Source organism: Bison bison, unplaced genomic scaffold (assembly GCF_000754665.1).
Source record: "Bison bison bison isolate TAMUID 2011002044 unplaced genomic scaffold, Bison_UMD1.0 scf7180017864215, whole genome shotgun sequence".
NCBI classification, from domain to species: domain Eukaryota; kingdom Metazoa; phylum Chordata; class Mammalia; order Artiodactyla; family Bovidae; genus Bison; species Bison bison.
Window position 1 is genome coordinate 10,410,560 of NW_011494787.1, and position 26,041 is coordinate 10,436,600.

The following is a 26,041-nucleotide window of genomic DNA, read 5'->3' on the forward strand; positions in this document are numbered from 1 at the left end:
GAGGAGAAGGGGACGACAGAGGATGAGATGGCTGGATGGCATCGCTGACTCGATGGACGTGAGTCTGAGTGAACTCCGGGAGTTGGTAATGGACAGGGAGGCCTGGCATGCTGCGATTCATGGGGTCACAAAGAGTCGGACACGACTGAGCGACTGATCTCTGATCTGTAGACCTCTTAGTTCCTACTCTGACAACACGGTTGTTCCCATGAGCAGTGTTTGTGAAGCAGCCTATAGTAGTGGCTAAAGCTGTAGGCTCCGGAGGCAGACCACAGGCTTCGAATCTCAGCCCTGAGGCCTCCATGTGACTTACAGCCAACCCATTTTACTTTAGGTCTCAAGTTTTCTCATCTGTTAAACAGTATGTATCTCAGAATAGATACTAAGTGAAATGATGTGTGTAAGACATAGCACAGTACAGTGGCACACAGGACATTGTCTAACAACAGATATTAGCAGTTAAAAGCATATGAGAACCTCTGCACCAGCATAATCATCCCATTCATAAATTGCCGACAAATTGGCAGTTTATTGTTTTATTCATGCCCATATATAGATTAAATCCTCCAAATGGAAATTATAAAATTAGATGGTTGGTTTTAAAATAATTTTATTAATAAAGTAAAATATAACTCCTTTAACACATTTATTAAATGTAATAAGCAATAATTTACTATAACTTATTTAAAGTACAAATAAGCTGTCTCTTAGGTTTGTACTGACTCTTACTTTTTTTTAATCATGTACAAGGATTATGACTCTTAATGAAGCAATTCCTGGGCTTTTTTTTTTTTATTATTGTTTATCTTCTTTAAATTCTTGTAAGTCTACTACCTTTATTTTCTTCTGTAATTTTGTTCTGTAAGCAACCATTTAAAAGTGTATCCCTGTTTCTCAGACTGTATAGAATAATCTGATCTTTAAAGCTACTGAAATGAAACACTTTAAATCCTGCCACATTTGAGAAACTTGGTCAAACTCTTGCTGTCCAACTCCAGATTTTCAAATGAGAATGTCTAATTGACCAGGTCCACTCCTGGTTCAGTGAGCATGGAAGGCAATTTCAGAGAAAGAGAAGTCATAAGTTAAGTCATGTAAGAACAGCAGTTGGCCACTTCTTTCTTTTCAATTCTCTGATGTCAGGGGGATCCAGAAATACCGCAGAGAAAAAGCCACTTTAGGGATCTGAGGAAGCCCCATGGAATGCTATTTTCATTACATCAATCAATTTCTGCTAAAGACAGCTTACTCTTTAGTACATACACAATGAAACTATCTCATTTTAAATGAGAACCTTCTCATAAAGATTTTACAAATGAGATTAAACTAGCATAAAGCCATTTAAGGAGAGTATCAGTCCAATGTGAACCAAACATTACCACTCTCCAACCTTAATAGTGTGTTGGGGTGTACAGTAAGTCCCCTACATAGGAACGAATTCCGTTCTAAGAGTGTGTTCGTAAGTCCAACAAACTTAGCTTAGGTACCCAGCTGACAGAATTGGCTGTATACTGCTACTTTTACACTTGCTTCTGGACATCCTGAAATAAAGATCCTGTACTATTGTACTCTATATAGTACTGTAAAGTACACAAAAGCACAGTCACTTGTAGAGAATGCATGTGACAGTGTACACCAGACACATGAACTGACTTACATGATTGGACATGCGAATGCGCGTTCACAATTTTGAAAGTTTGCAACTTGTTAATAAGTGCAAACAGAATGACTTTATTTTTTGTTTTGTGAAGTAAATCATATTTACCAGGTCATAGGTCAAACAAGAATAGATTTTGCTGAATTTTTTTTTTATAGGAACAACTGAAAAATCAATACTAAAGTCCAAATGAATGCTTTTTGATAATTCCTTGGGAAAAAGTTGGTAAGCTTTTGTATACAATACAATATTTACTTTTACATACAAAGCAAATATTGTATTAGAGAACAAGAACATAACAATATACTTAATACACAGTGCCAATCTTTGTGGTTAAGACTGAGGCTATCAATAAACTGTTAAGGAGAAAAATGCAAATTTCCCTAAGAAAAGATTTAGAGAAAGTTGTGTAAGTGTGCAAAACACACTTTTTTCTATTTAAAATTTATGATCTAACCAATAACTTGTTCTAGAAGGTAACTACAAACGAAACAGCTCATAAGTTCACTTTTGAATTAAAAATTGGCACAATACCTATTTTGTTACTTCGAAGAATTTTAAAAGAATTAAAATTTATTTTTAGTTAACAGTTCACAACTTGGGAGTTCGTATGTAAGGGACTTACTGTATAAGTCACTCATCCTCCATATCAGAGGAATTCAGTTTTAGATGGATCTACTTTCTCCTGAACCTGGTTGAGAAGTGGGAAAGCCAAAAAGGAGAACATAGTGAGAATAAAGTCCTGGCTAAATACCAGTAATATTTCCATTGTCTTCTAGGTGTACTTACAACAGACTTCCCATACATTAACATTAGATTTCTTTTGACAGCATGACATCCTCCATTCCTTCATCACACTAAGTCTCTTGAGATGGACCTAACTGACACTGAATAAATTCTGTTTCCAGAAGCACTGTGACGGATAGTGTGTATACACACACAAACCAGTCAGTAGTACAGAGCCTGATTTGTGAAGGAAAAGAACACCAGAGCCAGAGCACCAAATCTGGGTTCTGGTCCTGACCTTTATAATTCAGGTCACCACACAGGACTTCGAGATCCTTGTTATTAGTAAGTGGTTTTCACTAATGTCTCTTCCAGGCCTAAAGAATTCCATGTTTCCAAATCCTTGGGCAAGGTCACCAGAACTACTTCTGTCCCCATCATACTCCTCTAGTCACTTTCAGTAAAGCCACTGGAGTGAAGGGGCTCCTAGAGAACAGATACAGGAAGGTCGAGGTGGGATAATCCTGGCTGTTTGCAGAAGCACCAGAAAGAGGCCAATCTCAGATGGAGGTAGGACCTGAAGAAAACATTAAAAAAATTTTTTTTATTTTTTTATTGCAAGGGTATTCCCAGCTTGAGGTACCATTATAGATACTGATCTTGATGGCTAAATGACATAAAGGCAGGTCCAAAGTATGAGAGAATTTAGGACAGGTCTGACGAATTTTACTACAGGAAATATTGAAGTATTATGCACCAGCAGTCACCAACCATCCAAACATTATCGATAAAGGTGCTCACTCAGCTATGTGTGGGACAAACAAAGGTGTATCAGGCATGCTTGCTCTTCTCAGTTAGCCTACAATTTGGTAAAGTAAGACACATGAAAATAAACCCAGGGTGGAGAGTGATGTGCCCAAGAGAGCACAACAATAGAGGTCACAGGCAGAGCTGCTTGAACTGGACAGCATGGCCACAGAAGACGTGTAGGGGATTGGGTTACTGGCTGCCTTCAGCTGACTGAGCAGAAAACTTTTAAGATGGAAGGAAAGTCAGGGAAATGCAAGGTAATTGCAGAACTCAGGGGAACATCCTGGGAAGGGCATCCTGGGGAATGAGTAAGTTGTAAAGAAAGCAGAATTGGAAGCTGAGAGACTGCTGTGGGGGAAATACACATAGGCTGCTATGGAGCCATGAAAGGAACCGGAGCTTGATGTCCAGTTCGGGTTCTGGTTTTGCTCTTTATCTGTCTGACTTCAGGCAAATCACTCAACATCTGGGAGGCTTGAGTTTCTCTCCATAAAACAGATCTTTCTCATAAGAGATTTTTATAAGATGAAATAATGCTTTTGTAAAGAAAACTAAGATCATGGCATCCAGTCCCATCACTTCATGGCAAATAGATGGGGAATCTGGGAACTTATTTTTTTGGGCTCCAAAATCACTGCAGATGGTGACTGCAGCCATGAAATTAAGACACTTGTTCCTTGGAAGAAAAGCTATGACCAACCTAGACAGCATATTAAAAAGCAGAGATATTACTTTGCCAACAAAGGCCCGTCCAGTCAAAGCTATGGTTTTCCCAATAGTCATGTATGGATGTGAGAGTTGGACTATAAAGAAAACTGAGCGCCAAAGAGTTGATGCTTTTGAACTGTGGTGTTGGAGAAGACTCTTGAGAATCCCTTGGACTGCAAGGAGATCCAACCAGTCAATCCTAAAGGTAATCAGTCCTGAATATTCATTGGAAGGACTGATGCTAAAGCTGAAGCTCCAATACTTTTGTCACCTGATTCGAAGAACTGACTCTTTGGAAAAGACCCTGCTGCTAGGAAAGATTGAAGGCAGGAGGAGAAGGGGATGACAGAGGATGAGATGGTTGGATGGCATCACCGACTCAGTGGACATGAGTTTGAGTAAGCTCTGGGAGCTGGTGATGGACAGGGAAGCTTGGCATCCTGCAGTCCATGGGGTCACAAAGAGTTGGACACGACTGAGTAACTGAACTGAAAGCATAACCTGCTCTGTAAGTCTTAGGTGTTAGAGCTCATTTTTTTTCTTTTTAAAAGTAACTCTGCAGAGTCTGATTTTTATATGCAGCTGTTACCCTAACTTTCACAAGTCAAAACTGAACTGTTTATGGAGACTGTAAACCATCCTGGTCCTGATATCAGTCTCTTGGATTCTAATGTCCCAATATTTCTCTTAAAAGACCTGGGGATTTTAGAATAGTGCAAATTGGGCTTCCTCAGAGCCCAAAATTGGAGCTTCCCTGGTGGCTCAGATGGTAAAAAATCTTGGAATGCAGGAGACCCAGGCTCAATTCCTGGGTTGGGAAGATCCCCTGGAGAAGGAAATGGCAACCCACTCCAGTATTCTTGTCTGGAAAATCCCATGGACAGAGGAGCCTGGCTGGCTATAGTCCATGGGGTCACAAAGAGCGATTAACACTTATAATAGTGTTACTCATAAAAGCTGATTCTGGGTTAGGCTCCCTTAACATCCTTGAATGAACAGTAATTACTCCATCATATATATTTAGAATCAGATCAAATCTAAAGTCTTGGACGCCATTTATTGACATTTAGTGTGTCCACGTGTGCTCCTGGAAACTGCCATGTGAAGGACGATAGAAACAACTGAGGATGTTTACACTGAGGAGATAACTGGAATATGGAAAGTAAGCTCTGAAGCCTTGCCTGTAGACACTGGAGTCTCTTCTGTTCTTAAGTGAGAAAATGACCCAAAGAGGTAATTCTTTGTGAAAATGACACTATGCTTGGGTCAGTGGGATGACTCTCTTAGTAAGAGGCAGACAGACCAATGAGATGTTACTGAATTAGTACAGAGCTACCCCACTCTGTGTCCCAGTGCTGAGGGATATAGGGAAGAAGGAAAGATGAGAATAAGGAGTTAGCCCAGAAATAGTACATGTGTTTGACAGATACTAAAAGACACTGAGTTGACTGAAAAGAGGGGAACATTTTAAGATGGCAGAATGGCACGACAAAGGAAAAGGTTACACTAAGCAAATTTTATGTGAGGAGAAAGAAGAGATGTGCCAACCACCTGTTGAGAGTACTCTGAGGATTTTGAGAAGGTGGTAGTTGGTAAAGGATCTTAGGTTTGGTCCTGAGAGGAAGAAAACCCTGTGTTCACAAGCCATAAGATCTCACACATCCCACATTGGCAGAGAAGGTACCTCCAGGCGTTTTGGTCATCTTGATCCTTCCACAGATTCTATCAAGACTGAGAGTCACTTTCCATTTCCACTTCATTCTCCCTTCTCTGTCTGCGTATTGCAGCATTTCCTTGAAGACAAGTGCAAGCAATAAAAATCTAGATAGGTAATCATTCCTTAAATCACGCCTATGTATTTTGGCAAAACTTCAGCAGGCTTAGAACTATAGCAGTGGTTCTCAACCCCAGGTTTCCACCACCACCCCCGCTGGGGGATACGTGCAATACTTTGAGACATCTTTGGTTGTCACAACTGGGCCAAGAGGTGCTATTGTAATATAGTGAGAGGAGGCCAGGGATGCTGCTAAATATCGCAATGCACAGAACAAACAATTATCCAGCCCTCAAAGTCAATGTACTAAGGATGAAAAACTGTAAACTAGAGGGTAGGGCTGGAAACATACTAGAAACTTCCTTGAGCCCACCAGACCTCTTTATACTCGTGGCATAAGTTGTTCATAACAAAAAGTCTCTAGTGACTTCCTCGAGCCTTGATTTTTTTGTGTGCTGGAAGTTGGAAAAGTCAGCAGATGTTGATTTTCCAATTTGCTCAGTGTATAAAATTTCTGCTCCAAGAAAGCTTGGTGTTCCTTAATGGTGACTATAGCCTTAACACTGGCCTAGCAGCTCCTCTTCATTTAATTACAGAGATTGAGTATAGCATATGTGTAAGGCCAAAGATTTAGATTCATAGGAAAAAGATATCCCAAATATCTCTTCTTTCCTCAACCACTCCTGATCTTTCATAAAAAATAAATTCTGAAGAACTGAGAGTTGGTAAAATCACCTGTAGTGATATAATTACTCAAATACATCTCATTAGTGCATCTTACCCTCCTCCATGAAAATGATTCTTGCCCCTAAACCTTGTCATTCTTGCCTTTCCTCCAATTCCAAATCAAAGATTAGACTATCACTTTGCATCAGATATGTTATCAATTTAGTTAGCAAGCCTCAGTATCTCTAAGAAAATACAGAGTTGGGGGAAGATAAAAGGACTAAGCTAGAATGTGCTTGAGGTCAGTGATTTCTCATCTGTTGAACTCCAGTGCCTAGTAGAGTGCCAGGCACATAGTAGGTGTCCAAGAAATATCTGTGCAGGGAATGAACAGAACCTGCTGAGACAAGTAAAGGAGACACTAAAGTTTCCATAGATTTGCTCCAAAAAGAATAAAATAGGCTTAAAAGTTGAGAGAGATGCTGACCCGTCCTGATAAGAGGTTGGGTGTCCAGAATTGAGATCATTACCAGAGTACAATATTACTTACTGCAGGTCAGGCATGTTAGTATAACTGCAATGATCACAGAAATCCCAAATGCTGAGACTGGGATAATAATGGTCCAGGTCAGGTGCTGATTAGCAGAAGGGGTTGGTTTGGCTGTTGAGGGAAAAGAACAGTGTCAGCTCTAATGTGTTTCCAACTGCTCTAATGTGTCCAACTGATACCCTTCATGCCCCTTATAATGACACAACTGTAAAGCATTTTTCACTACTTTGCCTGGTCACCTCTCCAAAATGCAGCTTCTGTCATTTTTCTTGCATAACTCTAATCAGACACATACTTATGGGCAACTAATATCAGATGTCAGATATAGATATTGAATGTGAAAAAGAAAATTTAAAGGTTTGCATTTACTGAATTAAGTTGGCACAAAGAAAAGATTCTCAGGAGAGCCTTTACAAACTATTTTAGGGACTCCCCTGGATGCCCAGTGGTTAAGACTTTGCGCTTGCAAAGCTGGGGGTGTGGGTTCAATCCCTGGTCAGGGAACTAATCGTGCATGCTGTGTGTTGTAGCCAAATAAACAAATACCAGAGCTTAATAAGCAATTTTTAAAAATAAATAAAAGTAGAAAAATAAATAGAAGTATTTCTATAGCTGATATTACTATGTACTGCTACTAATAGTTGATGTTGTGTTCTAGATGTACCTTCTAGATTTTCCTTCTCCAGCTCTGTCACGCCTTCTCCCTTTTAGGGTGTCCTCTTTAACGCACATACACATACACATACACACCTCACAATAGCTGCCTAAAACTACAGAAGTCACTTTGCATTCATTTTCAGATAACACCTTTTTCATCATTCAGCCTAGAGCTTCTGGAAGAATAGAAGAGACCTAGCAAAGAACCAAGCATGGCTGTCGCTTAGTGGTAGGTAGGATCATCCTGGAGGAGAGCTCTGCAAACTGGCTCTCATCTGTAGAACACAGGGAACAGAAAGAAGAGGGGGCACACGAAGAAGGATGTGGGTGGGAGGACAAAGGTGTATGTGTCAGTCCTCCACTCAGGAGCAGCAGCTACACCATTTATTCTTCAACTCCTTTAAGGAATAGTTAGCACCAACATCTGGACAAAGGGCAGAGACACTAAAGGAATACTAGCAGCTCATCCTCCTCTGATTTCCCCGGAATGGCTCATCAATAAATACTGAACATTTATTAATACTAAAGTACTTGATTCTCCAGAGAAGGCAATGGCAACCCACTCCAGTACTCTTGCCTGGAAAATCCCATGGACAGAGGAGCCTGGTAGGCTGCAGTCCATGGGTCGCTAAGAGTCGGATATGACTGAACGACTTCACTTTCACTTTTCACTTTCATGCATTGGAGAAGGAAATGGCAACCCATTCCAGTGTTCTTGCCTGGAGAATCCCAGGGACGGGGGAGCCTGGTGGGCTGCCATCTACGGGGTTGCACAGAGTCGGACACAACTGAAGTGACTTAGCATACTTGATTCTCATTTTTCTGATTATACACCTTGGGGATAAATTTTGGTCTTTAGCTTATTGGATTTCTCATCAGCATTCAGTCCCGTTGACACTTTTCCTCCTGGGACTTCTGTGACACCACATTCATCTGTTTCTGTTTGTTGTGATTCAGTTTTGTTCATCAGCTCTTCTTCCTCTTTTTATTCTTTAACTTGTCCCCATGGTTCCATCTGTGGTCCCATTCTCTCACTAGCCCTGGTAATCATGGGCGATCTTAGCCACACCTGAGGTTGGAAACACCAGCTGATTTCTAAGTCTGTATATCATATTTCTGATCTCACTTCTGAGCCCCAAATTTGTATTTCCAACTGCTAACTAGATGGTTGGATGCCAGCCTCTCCATTTGATTAAAATTGAACTCAGCATAGGTATTCTTTCTAAAGTGTATCTACCACCTGCATTCTCCCATTTCAGTTAATGGCAACACCATCAGTGACCAAGGGAAGGCTTGCCTTCGTGCTCACTGCTCAGTAGCTCCCACTGACTTTCTGTTCTGTACTGAGACTATCTCTGCAACTGATTCCTTTTCTCCAAATCTCTTGCAGGAATTAGTTCGGGTTTTTCTGATCTCCAACCAAGTAGCCTTTATGGTCTCTTTGCCTCTGGTGTTCTAGGCTCAAATAATTCCTATACATTCTGCCACAGTGATCATTATAAAATGTACATTTGACCATAGAGCACCCACTACTTGAAAACTAGGGTAAGTTGTTTTTCTATTTTTCTCTAAAACACCCAATTGCATAGAGATATCCAGTGGTTACCAGAGTTGGCCTCTGCAGACCAAAATGACACCCAAAATAACAAAGAAGCTCTTGCTGTTATCCTGGGAGTCTAGATGTTTCACAGGGTTCCTCTCAGAGGTCACTCCTCATCCATTCTCAAGCCTCACTCAGCATAGAAGAAGGTAAGTGTTTAAGAGAAAGGAGGAATCAGTAACAGCAATCCCACTCTTTCGTGATGCCTATTAGGAACCTGGCACTACTCCATGGGGAAGACCCCAAATCCCAGATGTATAGTTGTGTGAGGACATTTGCACATATAGCTCATAAGACAGCCTGAGTAGGTCTCCCTGATTCACCCCTTATACACACACACACATCCCTATACGTTCCAGTACGTCAAGGGTTAACAAATTGGGTGGGCCCAGGCTAAAAGAGCCACAGACCCAATCTGCTTAATTAATAAATTTGGGGTTAATAGTGGGTATTTAAATAGTAGAGCTTTGCTCACATCCATTCAAAATTGCTATCAACTATACACTAATTTGACTTCCCTGGTGGCTCAGATGGTAAAGCATCTGCCTACAATGCAGGAGACCCGGGTTCAATCCCTGGGTCGGGAAGATCCTCTGGAGAAAGAAATAGCAACCCACTCCAGTACTCTTGCCTGGAAAATCCCATGGATGGAAGAGCCTGGTAGGCTACAGCCCACGGGGTCACAAAGAGTCCGGACACAACTGAGTGACTTCACTTTCTTTCACTATATACGCTAATTTACGTTTGTTTATGCAGTCACCCCTTGACACCCCACAAATGCTTTATTTGCTTCTGACTCTGAATGACATTTGCAGTCCAGTTGAAGTATTTAAAGCTGTCTGACCATAAAGACAACACTGGCACCTAGCAAGATGCTTGCTTTGTGACAACTGCTTAATGAAGACTGAATTGAAAAAAAAAAAAAAGATTGCGAGAAGGAATGATTAAACAGTTAATTCTGTCTCCACAAGTCATTGTGAATGTAGACCAAAGAGGACAAAGAGCTAGTATTTTTAATTATTCTGAAAAGGGATACTGCTCATCTTTAGCATGAAGAAAGAGTTGAGAAAAGACAAATCAGAGAAAAGATGATAAAGCTGGGCAGTCTAAATCATCTTTAAAGAACAGATCCATCCTTTTATTTAAAGGACTACAATCTATTTCCTTTAAGTCAATGAACTACCATGCATAGGCCAAATCTGGCTTACCACCTATTTTTTTAAATAAAATTTTGTTGGAACACAGCTATGTCCTTCATTTATGTCTTGTCTATGGCTGTTTTCATGTTATAACAGAACTGAGTTGTTGCTAGAGACTATGACCTGTAAAGAATATTTGCTATCTGGCCCTTTTCTGAAAATTTTTGTTAACCGTTGCCTCAGAATATCATACAGTCCCAAATAAAATATAATTGACTCTGTACTTATTAACTTCTACCTTAATCATGATGATCTAAAATTGATTAATTATATATCAATAAAATGACAATGCTGAATTAATAAACTATATGATTCAAACTTAATTTTTATAAGCTTTTTTCAGATACATGAAATATAGAGATGAGTTTGGACAATTAATAAAATCATATCAATAAGATTTGGTTTGTATCTGAACTAATTTTGTATCATGTTCCAACAAAATTTGGTTTGTATCTGAACTAATTTTTGCCCCAAATTTTATCTCATTACCTATTAAGGAAAACAATCCACTCAAGATGGAAAGACCTAGAGTTAATCTTACCTAAGATGAACTAGTAGACCATCTAAAATATCTCTACTACAAGCAAAGGTAAGTGGAAGATATAAGATATACTATACATAAGGTCAATATATTATACACAATATATTGTTTTTTACTGTGCAGCCACAAAACATATTGTTACAAGGGGTTGGGGGGTGGACAGAGGCCTGGTAATGCTCCATATAATCAGTCAAATACGCTAGAAATGTATTTCAAGTATATGAGTTCTTCTGTAATAACCCATTGTGGATTTAATATGCATACATTTATGTAAGCCCTACTTTTTCCATTTTATATTTTCATATGATTTCACCTCTTGGGGAAAGAAAATTATATAAGTTTACTACATGTGGGGCAAATATTTGGGCATGGTTTTGGTCAAAAATGACCACTTTTTTCAAGCATTGTCCTCTAGTAGTTTGTCATTCACTTTCTTTGCCAGGCTTGGTTCTGAGTGAACAAGTATTTCTTAAAAAGCACATTCACCCTCAAAGGACAATGATTGACATTATGGGACCATCATGGGAAGGGGGCTCCCAAAATGAAAGTGCCACAAAGAGAAACATAGATCAATGGAACAAAATGGAAAGCCCAGAGATAAATCCACGCACCTATGGACACCTTATCTTTGACAAAGGAGGCAAGAATATACAATGGAGAAAAGACAATCTCTTTAACAAGTGGTGCTGGGAAAACTGGTCAACCACTTGTAAAAGAATGAAACTAGAACACTTTCTAACACCATACACAAAAATAAAATGGATTAAAGATCTAAATGTAAGACCAAAAACTATAAAACTCCTAGAGGAAAACACAGGAAAAACACTCTCTGACATAAATCATAGCAGGATCCTCTATGACCCACCTCCCAGAGTAATGGAAATAAAAGCAAGAATAAACAAATGGGACCTAATTAAACTTAAAAGCTTTCACACAATGAGGGAAACTATAAGCAAGGTGAAAAGACAGCCTTCAGAATGGGAGAAAATAATAGCAAATGAAGCAACTGACAAACAACTAATCTCAAAAATATACAAGCAACTCCTGCAGCTCAATTCCAGAAAAATAAGTGACCCAATCAAAAAATGGGCCAAAGAACTAAACAGACATTTCTCCAAAGAAGACATACGGATGACTAGCAAACACATGAAAAGATGCTCAGCATCACTCATTATCAGAGAAATGCAAATCAAAACCACAATGAGGTACCATTTCACGCCGGTCAGAATGACTGCTATCCAAAAGTCTACAAGCAATAAATGCTGGAGAGGGTGTGGAGGAAAGGGAACCCTCTTACACTGTTGGTGGGAATGCAAACTAGTACAGCCACTATGGAGAACAGTGTGGAGATTCCTTAAAAAACTGGAAATAGAACTGCCTTTTGACCCAGCAATCCCACTGCTGGGCATACACACTGAGGAAAGCAGAATTGAAAGAGACACGTGTACCCCAGTGTTCATCGCAGCACTGTTCACAATAGCCAGAACATGAAAGCAACCTAAATGTCCAGTGGCAGACGAATGGATAAGAAAGCTGTGGTACATATACACAATGGAATATTACTCAGCTTTTAAAAAGAATACATTTGAATCAGTTCTAATGAGGTGGATGAAACTGGAGCCTATTATACAGAGTGAAGTAAGCCAGAAAGAAAAGCACCAATACAGTATATTAACGCATATATATGGAATTTAGAAAGATGGTAATGATGACCCTATATGCAAGACAGCAAAAGAGACACAGATGTAAAGAACAGACTTTTGGACTCTGTGGGAGAAGGCAAGGGTGGGATGATTTGAGAGAATAGCATTGAAACATGTATATTATCATATGTGAACTAGATCACCAGTCCAGGTTCAATGCATGAGGGTCAGGATGGGGAACACATGTACACCTATGGCTGATTCATGTGAATGTATAGCAAAAACCACCACAATATTGTAAAGAAATTAGCCTCCAATTAAAATAAATTTTAAAAAAAATGAAAGTGCCAAAGCCTAGAGAGCAATTTCAAAGAAAGGCACATTTTAGTGCTTTCTATAACAACAATATTATTATAATAACTTCTTAAGATGTTGACTTGACAGAACTTACTTGGATATCTAAATTTTAGAATGTTTATTAAAGAAAGTAAAATTAGTACCATTATAGTCAAACCTTGTACAGTGACCTTAATAAGTCATACTAACACTTTTATTGTTATTTTATTTGCATGTCTAAAAAATACTGCAAGTAATAGTATCAGAGTCAATATGCATAATTGTGTAATGTATCTGGCTGAGTTATTTTCTTTTTAGATTCTACCCAGCAGAAACTCTCCAGGACAATCACTTACATTCTTGCCAGTAGAAGGTCTGTGACACTGTTAAGTCTCCATACTTGACAAGACACAAGAAGCTGTGATTGCTTGTCATGTTGAAATCCAGTTCACTGCTAATCATGTAGAGCTTGGTTTCAGGATCTTGGGACAGTGTTGTGTTGGTAGCATTTAATTCTTCTCCATTTTCCAACCAGTAGAGGTGGGGCCTTGGAAAACCTCCAGAGGTTGAGCAAATTACCCTTCTGATATTAGGAGATGGATTTCCAAGATCATTTATGGTAGGGACAGGGAAGTCAGCTGAAGAAAGAACAAGAATGTAAGTACATATCATTACGTGTTTGTGTGTAATTATATTTTTAATACATAGCTTTAATAATAATAAAATATAATTTTCAACTTCCCATAAGTATTAGTAATTATGTATAACCCAAAGACTAACTTTAGTTTGAGTTGGTTATATCAATTCATTACTTTTGATGGAATGGAGGTAGGAGAGCACTTATTAAAGAACTAAATTCATGTGAATAAATATTGACATAGTGCTTGCGTTTAAAAACAACATTTATTGAGCTGTTAATTTTCTTAGGTCTGGACGTTATCTCATTTTGTCTTTATAACAACCCTAGGAGGTAGGTTGTAGATCCAAAAAGGTCAAATATCAGTAATTTTGTATTATTTATCCTAATACAATGTTTCCATTTTATGAATAATCAAATTGAGGTCTAGAGAAATCACAACCAGTAAGTGGGAGAACTGAATTCAAGTTTTTCTGATACCAGAGCCTTCCCTTCCTCTGATTTCTTTTCCTTTTTTTTTTTAGAGCTTTAAACTTTGCTGTCTTATTAAAACATTAAATAAGATTATATTGAAAAAAATGTAGCCTCAGAAAAATACCAATGGCATGGTATTAGAGATAGTTATAAACAGGCAGATTTACATATGTTTGCCTTCTTTTCCTTTCCTTTCTTTTACTTCTTTTTCTTCCTTTTCTACCTAATTTTTGAGGTATACAAACTGACCCTCTTTTATGTATCTATTTATTAATTCATACTATACTATGTACCTGGGAGCCCACCACCCAACTTGAGAACCAGAGCATTGACAATAACTTATGTAAATCTACTTGTATGGTCTTAACTTTCCTGGCCTCCTAGTTCCCACACCTGGAGTAACACTACTCTAAAGTTTGTTTGGCATTACCTTTATATTTTCAAAAGCAGTCTTTAATCAGATAGACCTCTGTTCCAATTTTATACTGTTGAGCCTATAATCTCAACCACCATACTTTACTGATCCCCTTGCTGTTTTGATACACCTAACAAGGACAGAGAGGCCTTCCTAATATTCCTCCAAAGTACTTGAGGCACTCTTTCATTTGTGTTTTTGACCCCTAATAACATGTTAAAATATACACAAAGCAAAGAATAGTGAAATGACTACAGAGGAAACAGGGAAAAACTCCACGCACCTCTTTCTCACTTATTGTGAGGCTTAAAGAATTTATACTTTTTTTAGCGTAAGTGTGGGGAACCAATCCAAATGTGGACTTCCCAGGTGGTGGGTGGTGCAGTGGTATATAATCTGCCCACCAATGCAGGAGATGCAGGAGACGGTGGATTCTGTCCCTGTGTTGGGAAGATCCCCTGGAGAAGGGAATGGTAACCCACTCCAGTATTCTTGCCTGGAAAATTCCATGGACATAGGAGCCTGATGGGCTATAGTCCATGGGGTCTCCAAGAGTCAGAGCCAACTGAGCACACACACAGGACTAATCCCCTCGTACGTCATCTCATATGTTAGTTTTCTTTTTAGAATTCAGAGCCTCACAGAGAGATGTAGTATAATGCACAGTGGTCATCAAGGGCAGGTTTTAAAACCAGTTTTGCCTTTAATCCTGGGCCAATTCCTTAGCCACTTTCAGTCTTAGTTTGCTCATTGTAAGAAAGGGATTATAATACCTCCTTCCCAGTGTTGTAAGAGTTAAATGGTATCATTAACATAAATCATGTAGACCAGAGACTGACATACAGGAAGTTAGTTAGACTAATGTGAGTCTTAAACGTGTCCTCTCTTAGAGGAATTCCTTCATGTAAATCAAGTTGCTGGGTGAAAGCTTCCAGGACTGGGAGAGGAGAAGTTATGACAAGTGACTATAATTGCCAAGGAAAGGAAAAACTTGGATCTAGATACAGATAGAGTCACCTTTCTTTTTTGAATTAGTCCTGTTCTTAAATTGTTTGACATTTTCTTGAGCCATTTTTAGTTGACATTATTTTCTACTCCTTTAATTTATCCTATAAGATCAAATCATTGCAATGGTAGCTAACAAGAATACTCCTTTTGTTTCTTATAATATCAGTATGTCATGTTATAACTTGGAATAACAAATCCAAGTAGCACATATCCAAATTATGATTCATGTTCATTTCTGGACTTTGCTTTTCTAAGAAATATTTAACCACAAGAATGCCACTAACACCAAGGATCATATTGAAAATCATCTTTTCAAGGTCTGCCTGGACTTAGAACAGCCTAAGCTCTGTCTTCTATTCCTTCTGTAAGATGATCTGTTCCGAGTAGCAGCTCCAAAGGTTTTGCAAGACTGAACTATCGAAGAATTACTCTTTTGTATCTCATTTCAATCTTAACCCAAGTTTTCACCACTCTTAATGGGTACAGTAAGAATATCCTACTAGGAAAGGAAAAGGTGCATATGTTTTAGAAAGGTAAAAATTTGTTAACCTAGTTAATATGTTGGGAGAAGGCCATGGCACCCCACTCCAGTACTCTTGCCTGGAAAATCCCACGGACAGAGGAGCCTGATGGGCTGCAGTCCATGGGGTTGCTAAGAGTCGGACACGACTGAGCGCCTTCACTTTCACTTTTCACTTTCATGCATTGGAGAAGGAAATGGCAACCCATTCCAGTGTTCTTGCCTGGAGAATCCCAGGGACAGGGGAGCCTGGGATAGTTCATAGACCCCATAGACGATAGTTCAGCTGCCGTCTATGGGATCGCACAGAGTTGGACACGACTGAAGTGACTTAGCAGCAGCAGCAGTTAATATGTTAACTAGTATAGCTAGTTCCTGAAATGTGCTGCTTAATGCAGGTTTTAAAAACATCCATCGTGCAGCACATTTGAGGAACTAGCTATCCTACTTCATGATACTATGCTGTTATTGTATCCTTTGGCAATGTAGAGAAATCATCCTGTCCCAGTTAGCCTGAGACTTTCTCAGTATTAACACCCGAAGTCTCATATCCAATGAAACCCCTCAGTCCTTGGCAGACTGGGACAGTTGGTCACCTTGGCCAAATGAACGTTTACTTAATTTCTTGCTTCTCAGACTATAATCCTTAGCAGTAGTACAGGCATCACCAGGGAGCTTGTCAGAAGTGCCAGACCTGCTGAACAAGGTCCCCAGGTCATAGGCATCTTATCATTTGAGAAGCACTGTTCTAATTGACTCAACTGGGAATATCAGAATTGGTTCTGGGTCTAATTAAGCAGTATTTCCCCTTTGTCTTCCCTTGTCTGATTTTGGCACCGAATCCCCATTTGAGGCCGTGTTAGCCTCAAACAGCACTCCCCCTGGTAGCCTTTTAGCTGCGTTGGTCTCCAACTATAACCTGCTACTAAGGCCTGCCCTCCCTGAAACTCTGTCTCTTCTCTCCTTCTTGGATCTTCTTTATCTTTCTGTCAAAATGTACATGTCCTGAGTCTGTTTCTCTCTGGATATTCTGTTAAAGGACCGACTATGTATCTAACGTAATTAACTGATACAGGCTAATATGTCTGTGATGACATCTCCACCCAGGTAACACATTTTCATCTTTAACAGGGATCCTGGAGGGAGAGGGAGGGCTTCCCAGGTGGCTCAGTGGTAAAGAATCTGCCAGCAGGAGACGTGGATTCAGTCTCTGGGTTAGGAAGATCCCTGAAGAAGGAAATGGCAACCCACTCCAGTATTCGTGCCTGGGAAATGCCATGGACAGAGGAGCCTGGTGGGCTACAGTCCATGGGGTTGCAAAGAGTCAGACATGACTTAGCAGCTGAGGACACATACATGAGGGGAGAATAGTGCCGAAACTAGTAGGAGAGGCTATAATAGTGGGAATTGGAGGAATCCATGCAGATCTAAATTTTGGAGGAGATAGGCTTCTCAGAGCCCCTCACATCCCACCACATGATCATGGATATTTGTTCTCTCCATGGGTAGGGAGTACACAGAGTGAAGTTTAAGATAATTCTGTGTAAATTTGGCTTACTTCCTAAGCTTTAGGTATGATCTGGGTGTTACACAACTAAAAATTCAATATAGCTGAAGACCAAAAGCAGGGAAGAACAGTAAAGAACTCACTAAAGATCCTCTTAAGCTAACTGTTATCAAGGTTATTTCTTACCTTATGTTAAAAGGTTTTGTTTCCACTAAAGGCTCAAGTGCCCAGAAAGAAAAAAGAAATGTGTTTGAATTTCACGTATGAAGGAATGGCCCCAGGCTGCCACTTCTCAATGAGGGTTCAGGACATATCAGTGTCCTCTAGCAGGATTACCTGTGATTGAGTCAAGGCTGGTTCCTACCCTGCCTTTCACAGTTTTCTAACATCTAACTTTGTAGGAATGACCGTTAGATGAGAGCTTCAAATATGCAATAAATACAATAGTAAAAGACATTCAAATACTACTTGAAAAATATTTATGCCTGTGCAGCTTTTATGCCCGTCAATATACTTTACGGAGAATATGTTACTGGATCAAGTGCAGGTAACAGAACGACTGTGCTGTGTGTTAGTACCTCAATCGTGGATGACTCTTAGTGACCCCATGGACTGTAGCCCGCCAGGCTCCTTTGTCCATGGGATTCTCCAGGCAAGACTACTGGAGTGGTCAGTACAACTCAGTACAACTACATCAGTTGTACTGATGTAGTTGATCAGTACAACTACATCAAATCAAAATCAGTACAACTGCATCAAATCAAATGTGTCCCTTTATGATTCAGAAGGTGCTTCAGGTCATGATAGTGCTCCAGGGTGGCTGTCATGAGCTTGGACTGTCAAAGTGCAAGAAATGCAACTAACAAATATTTCTAGGACATCCTGAGAAAACCCAATAGGAGTGTGTCTTTAAGGACATCAAAGACATTCTCCTATCGATGGCTTATTGAAAATCAGAAAGTTCCACTGACCTCTGATCATTAACCTCACGGAAGTCAGGTGCTCCAGTTTATAAGCCCCTTTCAAATCAGGCTTCTGAATAACACAGGTGTAGGTGCCACTGTCCGACAGGCGCAGAGCCAGGATCACAATGCGGGGGTTATCGTTCATGTCAGTGATGGTGCGGTTCTCGTATTCAGGCCACACCTGCACTTTTCCAAGCAGGATGGCCAGCACCATTTTACTATCCTTTTGCCAATAGATCCGAAGGCTTGTCAGTTCTTCAGTGGATGTGTTGTAATCACAGGATAGCATTACTGTTTCTTTCACTCTTTTGGTCACACTCTTTGGGGTGATGCCTATGGAGAGGCAAACAAAACAAGATCTTGTATCTATTAAATGTTAAGATACCTGCACAAGCAGGAATTCAGAGTTGGCAGTAACAGAATTTTCAGAGTGTTGTATTTAGTGTCTAAGCAGGATTTGACAGAGTGTTCAGTTTGATTTTTTTTTCTTTTGGTCCCCAGTGCATTTTTTTCTCCATTTAAATAATCATGATTAAAACAATAACATAGATTTTACCATCTCAACCATTTTAAAATGTACAGCGCAGTAGCATCCAGTATCTTCACAGTTTTTGTGAAACAGATTTTCCATGCTGTACACATTAAACTGCTCCCCCTTGTCCCTCCCTTCAGCCCCCTGGTAACCACCACTCAACTTTAGGTTTCTATGAATTTTACTACTTTAGATTCCGAATCATACAGTATTTGTCTTTTTGTGACTGGTTTATTCCACTAGGCATAATGCCCTCAAGGTTCCTCCATGTTTTACATGTGTCAGAATTCCTTTCCTTTTTAAGGAGTGATAATGATGTTAATGACTAAATATTCCACTGTATGTATTAATATATGCCACACTTCCTTTATCCATTTGTCTGTCCATGGACAATGAGAGAGAAGTTATACTAGTCCCAAAAGAAAAAGGACTTTAGGAGACCCCAGCACATGAATGCCAGCTATTGGTGAGACAGTTTTCTCAGTCCCATGGGGACAGAGAAGTCATAGTTAAGGAATATGAGGTTTTGAAGGAATTTCTCTGGTCATTCATTTTGGTGGTCTTATTTTATAGACAAGAAAACTAAGCACAGGAAAGGAAACTGCCCCAGTTTTGCAGAGAACTTTTTGGATCACTCTCCTTATTTATTTGTTTCCCTCATTTAAGACCCACTTCTAGGATAGGTAAGCCAGCATTGCCTGCTCAGAGCCGAGTCCCATGTTCTAGGCCCAGCTTGACCCGTGACTTCAGACTGAAATGACTATCCTCATCTCCATGTGACAAGACCTCAGTTACACCTCCAGACCATTTCTGCCCTCTCTATCTACCGAAACATATGGCTACCCTGTCTTTATCTTCCTTGGCTATCTGCAACCCAAATAGCTGGTCCCCTACAACCTAACTTTGCAAAACATTTAAAACATGTTTAAACATTTGCCCATTTAAACATTTGCCCATTTAAAACATGTTTAAACATTTGCCATTTAAAACATTTGCCCATTTCCCATCAGCGTATCACAGAAATTTCAGCATCCAAACTTCATAGTTTTGTTAGCTCCTAAGCACTCATCTTTCACTCTTCACTTTCATGCATTGGAGAAGGAAATGGCAACCCACTCCAGTATTCTTGCCTGGAGAATCCCAGGGACGGGGGAGCCTGATGGGCTGCTGTCTATGGGGTTGCACAGAGTCGGACACGACTGAAGCGACTTAGCAGCAGCAGCAGCAAGCACTCATCAGTAGCACCAAAATCCCTGAAAGACTATATTTTCTGGTTTTCTGCTTAGAAGGCATAGTAAATTTTCCCATGCTGTGCTTGACCTAAAAGCAGAGTCCCTCCAAAACCTCAGCACTTTCAACAACTGGCCAGCCCCAAAGGCCCCCCAGTGCTGACATCTTCCCTTCTGTATCCTCCAGAGCCACACAGAACCCCAGGGAGGCCCCCATCTCACTAGGAGAGGGATCTCATTTCCAGGCCTGCTCTCCCTAGACAGCAGGGTCACGGGACACTAGCCTGTCTCCACCTCCCCAGCCATCCTCCCGGCCGACATCAGACTGGTCGTGGCCCCACCGCAGCATTTCAGAAGAGAGTTTTGTGATTGCGGGTATTTACACAGCAGTGGGGGGTACCTTCGATTGATCCAGGGCACTTCTTTCAGCAATTGTGCTGAACATTGCCAGCCCTAGATTTAGGGAGAATAACTGAAAAAAGGAAATAAATGAAAAGGTATACTTTGTTGTTGTTGTTCAGTCGCCCAGTCGTGTCCGACTCTTAGAGACCCTGTGGACTGCAATGTGCCGGGCCTCCCTGTCCCTCACCATCTCCCAAAGTTTCCCCAAGTTCATGTCCATTGCATCAGTGATGCCATCCAGCCATCTCATGCTCTGACGGCTCTTCTCCCTGTTCTCTCTCTGCCCTTAATCTTTCCCAGCATTAGGGACTTTTCCAGTGAGTGGGCTGTCACATCAGATGACCAAAATACTAGAGCTTCAGCTTTAGCATCAGTCCTTCCAAAGTGTACTCAGGGTTGATCTCCCTTAAGATTGACTGGTTTGAACTCCAAGGGACTTTCAGGAGTCCCTTTATATTTTAGGAGAGCACAAAATAGCTAAATAATCCAAACTCTCTTTTTAAAAAAGATATGACTAAAAATGGTATGTAGAAGGATTCCTATTCACTCGGGTTTTAGTCCCAGCTCAGCCACTACTGATTAACCTGTTTCCTCATCTGTAAAATGGTATGATGCCAACCTCTCAGGATGATTGAAAACTTAAATTCAAATTAAATGGTGTAAGCGGAAAAGTCCCTAGTACCTAGCAGGTCTTCCATAAGGGTTTCCTTTCCTCTTTCTCCTTCCTCTCACCCCTAACTCCTACCCTCTGGTCTCTTTCACTCTGGGGTTATGACAGACACATGGAACACTAGTCTTGCTATGGGCCAGACAGACCCCATGACAGAAAGCAACTCAGTCATCTGGGGTCCTAAATAACTGAGTGTTTCCAATGCTCTGTTGGTTCCCACCCAAAAAGAATCCAGGATTTCTAATTTTGACATGTGGTGACATTAGCAAAAAGAAATCTTAACTGAAACTGATCTGAAAGTTTTCTTCACTGAAAATTTCAATGATGGTTCTTAAGGAGTTTTTGTCCAGCCATCTGAGGAGAAGTGTGGGTGTTTGTGTAAAGGTCAACAGCAAACCATCAATGGACTCTTCGATGTTCCTATGTGAGATCCCCTCACCAGACTCTGGTGCTGAGGAAGAACCAGACTGAAAAGAGGAACCAAAAATCTTCTGGGCAATTCCCACCAGGACCTGGCTTTCATACTCAGGGACTCCGCTACACATGGTTACAAGAAAACAGTTGAAAGATTCTGAAGGGTTGTGTCTGCTTCACTGGTTCTGGAGCGGAGAAGCAGGTCTCAGCATTACTGCCTGCACTGTTGAATTCTGAGCTTAGTTTGCCGTCTTACAAATGGCCTAGCAGCACCTACCTGATAATGTGGGTTGAGGTTTCTGTGAGGGAATGTAGGTAAAACCTGACCCAGTACCAGGCACATGATTGGGACCGTTGCCTTTCCCAGACTTCCACACAGCTCCGTCCCTTGCTGCCTTCAGGGAAGATGTCCCCTTGTGGTGAGCCTTCTCTGACTCTCCCCAACCAGCATCATCCTCATGCCCTTTTGAGTCACTTGCCCTGATTTATTTCTCTCGTGAGCTTGTCTAGCTGCTACATATCAGCTGGAGTTACTTTGGGGGCCATGAGAACAGGGACTTTTTCTGTTTTGTTTGTTGTCATACCTGCAGAACTCGGGCCTGGCCCAGAGCAGGTGCTCCCTAAGTACTTGCTGAATGCCTGGGTAGGCCTTAGGAGATGGGCTCTGATTCTACCTGCTGTGTATTAGACTCATAACCTTTGATTAACCTCCTTGGGCCTCAGGTATAATTTATACAAAATGGTCATAATACTGTCTCTCCAACTTACTTCCCGTAATTACCACAGGTCACATGACACCCAAATGTAAAGTGTTTTATGAACCGTAAAAGCTATACAGTTGTTTTTTTCCCCCATGGGGTTGTTCTCATGCATAGCACCTCCTGTGCCTCCGGTGTTGAGTCACGCCCAGGATGGGGCCAGAATCACTGTGTAACTGGCTGACACTTGCACTGAGTCACTGCCCCCATCTGGCACATGGTGCCCATTGTCACCTTGCCCATCTGTGAGGAGGAGGAGGGACAGCAGAGATGGAAGGCAACCTCGATCATCTCTCACAAGTCTGTGTGCAAACCACCCCACCCGCAGGGCACTCTGGGTGCACTTCAGAACTCCTGCCTTTCCTGACCCCTCTGCCTGCTTCCTGCCCCGATCATAGCAGCTCCCCACTGATAACTCCCCAAGAGAGGGAGCTTTCTGCCAGCAAGTGCAGAGTACACTAGTTTTAGAAAAATAATGTACCTCTCAGAACTCAAAATACAAGGAATATTATTTAACCAGAACAGGTGTGAGGCACTGTTACTACAACATAGATGAACCTTAAAAACATTGTGCTAAATGAAAGAAGCCAGACACAAAGGCCACATATTATATAGCTCCATTTAAAAGAAATGTCCAGAATAGGCAAATTCATGGAGACAAATTAGATTAATGGCTACCAAGAGGTGGGGTAGAGGGAATGGAAAGGAATAGCTAATGGGTTTGGAGTTTCATTTTAGAGTGATAGAAATGTTCCAAAATTATAGTGGTGACGGATTCACTTCTTTGTGATTATACTAAAAACCACTGAATCACACACTTTAAAATGGTAAATTTTATGTCTTTGCAAGAAAAACAACAATAAACGCATGCGGGACAGTTGGGAGATATGACAATAAAATTTAATGTTTAGCTTTAAAGAAATAAGAACCCAGTCTAGGAAGCCATGAGTCTCCCCTAGTCCCTCCAAAGAAGGGGAAGGCAGTGTGGACAGTGGGCTGGCCACAGCACCCCTTCCCCATAGGTGAACCCCAGCAGTGGTCAGCAGGGCTGCACCAACACTTCTAACAGAGAAAAAACAAGGTGCCCACAGCAGCTTAGATCACCGTGTGCTGTTGTGTATCTCACTGAGGAATGTGGTGTGCTTTTTAAATAAAGACTTTCCCTGACTCTAAAAGAAACACACATTAAATTTGGAAAGAATGAAAAATAAAGAAAAACACAATAATCACCTATAATCTCACCATCTGGAGATTTAATGGTCTGGGTGACCTTTAACACAATGGAAGTGACCTTTTGGGACCTTTCTAAGTGCTTTTAATTAAGTGATCCAGCATCCACAGGGCTGGTGTGGGCCCTGGGCTAGGTGCTGGGCACACGAGGGGGCTACAGGTATCTGCTGTCCAGCAACTGACAAATTTATACTGGTGACCTGATTTATGCACTGCTCCCAACTTTCCTCTACAGGCCCAGACTATATGCTCTTTGCAAATATGATCCTTACTTGTGTGTCTCTCTCCAAAATGCTCGGGGACTTGAACAGCTGGTATCACAATAGTCATAGCAAGAAGCGTGGTTTGGGGACGCCTTGGCCAGCGGCATGCAGACAGAACATGGCAACGGGGGAGAGGCCCTGTTTATGGTGGCACTCTGGGGCCCTCTTTTCCTCTAGCTCAGTGTTCCTCGTGCTATAGACTTCCAGGCCAACACCTTTCCTGAATTCCTGGCCTACTCCTACCTAAGATCTCTCTCCGTTCCTTAAGGCTGTGTCTCCCTGAGAGGACCCTAGCTCTGAGGAAAAGGTGCCCATATTAGATGACCACCAGTTTCTGGAGCACGAGTCCAGTGCTTCTTCCTCTGCAGACCAAACCAGAAGTGAAACAGGAGGCCTGCTGGTGCTGCCCTGTGCAGGAAAGAGGTCCCCCTGTCCTGGGTAACAGCGGGGGGGACAGGTGCAAGTGTAGCTTTCCTGCACAGGGGAGGAGGTGGGTGGCAAATCCCCAGCCCTGAACAAAGTCCTCCCTGATTGCACTGGCTGCTCTAAAAGCCATTCTCCATGCTTTAGCAACACTGGCTTTTTCTTTTTTTGTATAATGTTATCTTTTACTACTAAACCTAAAGGACTGTGGACCAGTAACATCAATATCACCTGGCTGATGGTTAGAAATACAGATTTGCTGGCCCCTCCCCAAAGCCCACCTAAGCAGAAACTGCATTTTTAAAAATACATATATGGCCTTTATCTTTCACAGCAGTTCTAGGTTCACAGTACCCATGTGCCCCAGCTCCCATGGGTGCAGCCTCCCCCACTATTAACATCCCACACCAGAGTGGTACCTTTGTGACAATCAGTGAAGTTACACTGACACATCACTATCACCCAAAGTCCACAGTTTACATTATACATCATTCTTGATGCTGTACATTCTATGGGTTTTGACAACTACCATTGCATCTACCATTACAGTATCATACCCAGTCTTTTCACTGCTCTAAACATCCCCTGTGCTACAGGGAACTCTGCTCAATATTCTGTAATAACCTAAATGGCAAAAGAATTTGAAAAAGAATAGACACGTGTATATGTATAACTGAATCACTCTGCTGTACACCTGAAACTAACACAATATTGTTAATCAACTATACTCCAATATAAAATAAAAGTTAAAAAAAAGTCCCCTGTTCTAGAAGCTGCTTTTTAAACAGTCCTCCAGGAGATTGGTATGTGTAATAAAAGTGTGAGCAGCCCTGGCAGAGACTGTGTCACTCCCCTTCTTAAAATCCTTCCATGGCCTTCCAGTCCTCCAAATAACTTCCAGATCCCTGGCCTTCGAGCCCGAGCCCGTAGAGTCTGGTCTCTGTCTCCCTGCTGCCCCAACACTGCGCGCCTTCACTTCTTTGCTCCTCCATGTCCCTCGCATACTGCTCCTTCCACCTTCACCCAGCTCACTCTCACCACCCTCCTCCCCTCTGGCAGGGAAACATCGTGTTTCTTGGTCATACATTCAAGTGATTGATTCATCTTCGTCTTCATGCTAATGACTGTAAATTCCATGAAGGCAAAAGCCAAGTCAATTTTGCTAACAGCTTGTCCCCAGGACCAAGAAAAGTGTCTTGTACATAAGAAAGGCTCAGTGTTTGTTGAATACACAAATGATTAAACCAGAAAATGAGTTCCCCGCCCGCTGACTCATCCTCATCTTTCTGCATTTGTCCAGGCTAGTCTCTGCCCAAGTTCTGCTGCTGCGACCCCCACCCTCCACCATAAAGCCTGCCCGCCTTTCCCAGGTCAGGGGCGCTTACAGGCAGAGCCAGGCACTTCTCTGCTTTTCACTTGTTTGTGGATTAATTACTTTTGCCTTCTCCAGCTAACATACTCACATCTCTCTTTGAGAGTAGGAATCTGAGGCTCAGTTTTTCAAGGTCCATCTTTTACACAGTAGGTGTTCAGACAAAAGAAGCTCAGATTCCTTTGTTGACTCAGTATAGCAACAATAAAATCTGGATGTAACTGTACAACAAGGTGCTTTCCAAAATACCTTTCTTTAGCTCAAAGTTCATTTCCTTCTATTGGCCTCTAATTTTTGTGGTATAATTGTTAAAGTCTTGGTTTTAATTTTCTTTTTATGCTTTCTCTCTTTTTTA

General features: G+C 41.2%; 1 protein-coding gene across 4 annotated transcripts in view; it reads right to left on the reverse strand.

Moving 5' to 3' along the window:
- Nucleotides 1-90: 90 nt before the first annotated feature.
- Nucleotides 91-26,041, reverse strand: part of CD80 (CD80 molecule) — a 33,070-nt gene continuing 7,119 nt past the window's right edge. For 3 of the 4 annotated variants that reach the window (XM_010845375.1, XM_010845373.1, XM_010845374.1), the window contains 5 exons: nucleotides 18,400-18,726; nucleotides 13,224-13,505; nucleotides 6,892-7,002; nucleotides 5,586-5,694; nucleotides 91-2,960 (listed from right to left, as the gene is read on the reverse strand). In XM_010845375.1, coding sequence (XP_010843677.1) covers nucleotides 5,627-5,694; nucleotides 6,892-7,002; nucleotides 13,224-13,505; nucleotides 18,400-18,726 — 788 coding nt within the window. In that variant the 3' untranslated portion in view covers nucleotides 91-2,960; nucleotides 5,586-5,626. The remainder of the gene's footprint in view (nucleotides 2,961-5,585; nucleotides 5,695-6,891; nucleotides 7,003-13,223; nucleotides 13,506-18,399; nucleotides 18,727-26,041) is intronic. The other variant, XM_010845376.1, reaches the window with a different exon arrangement.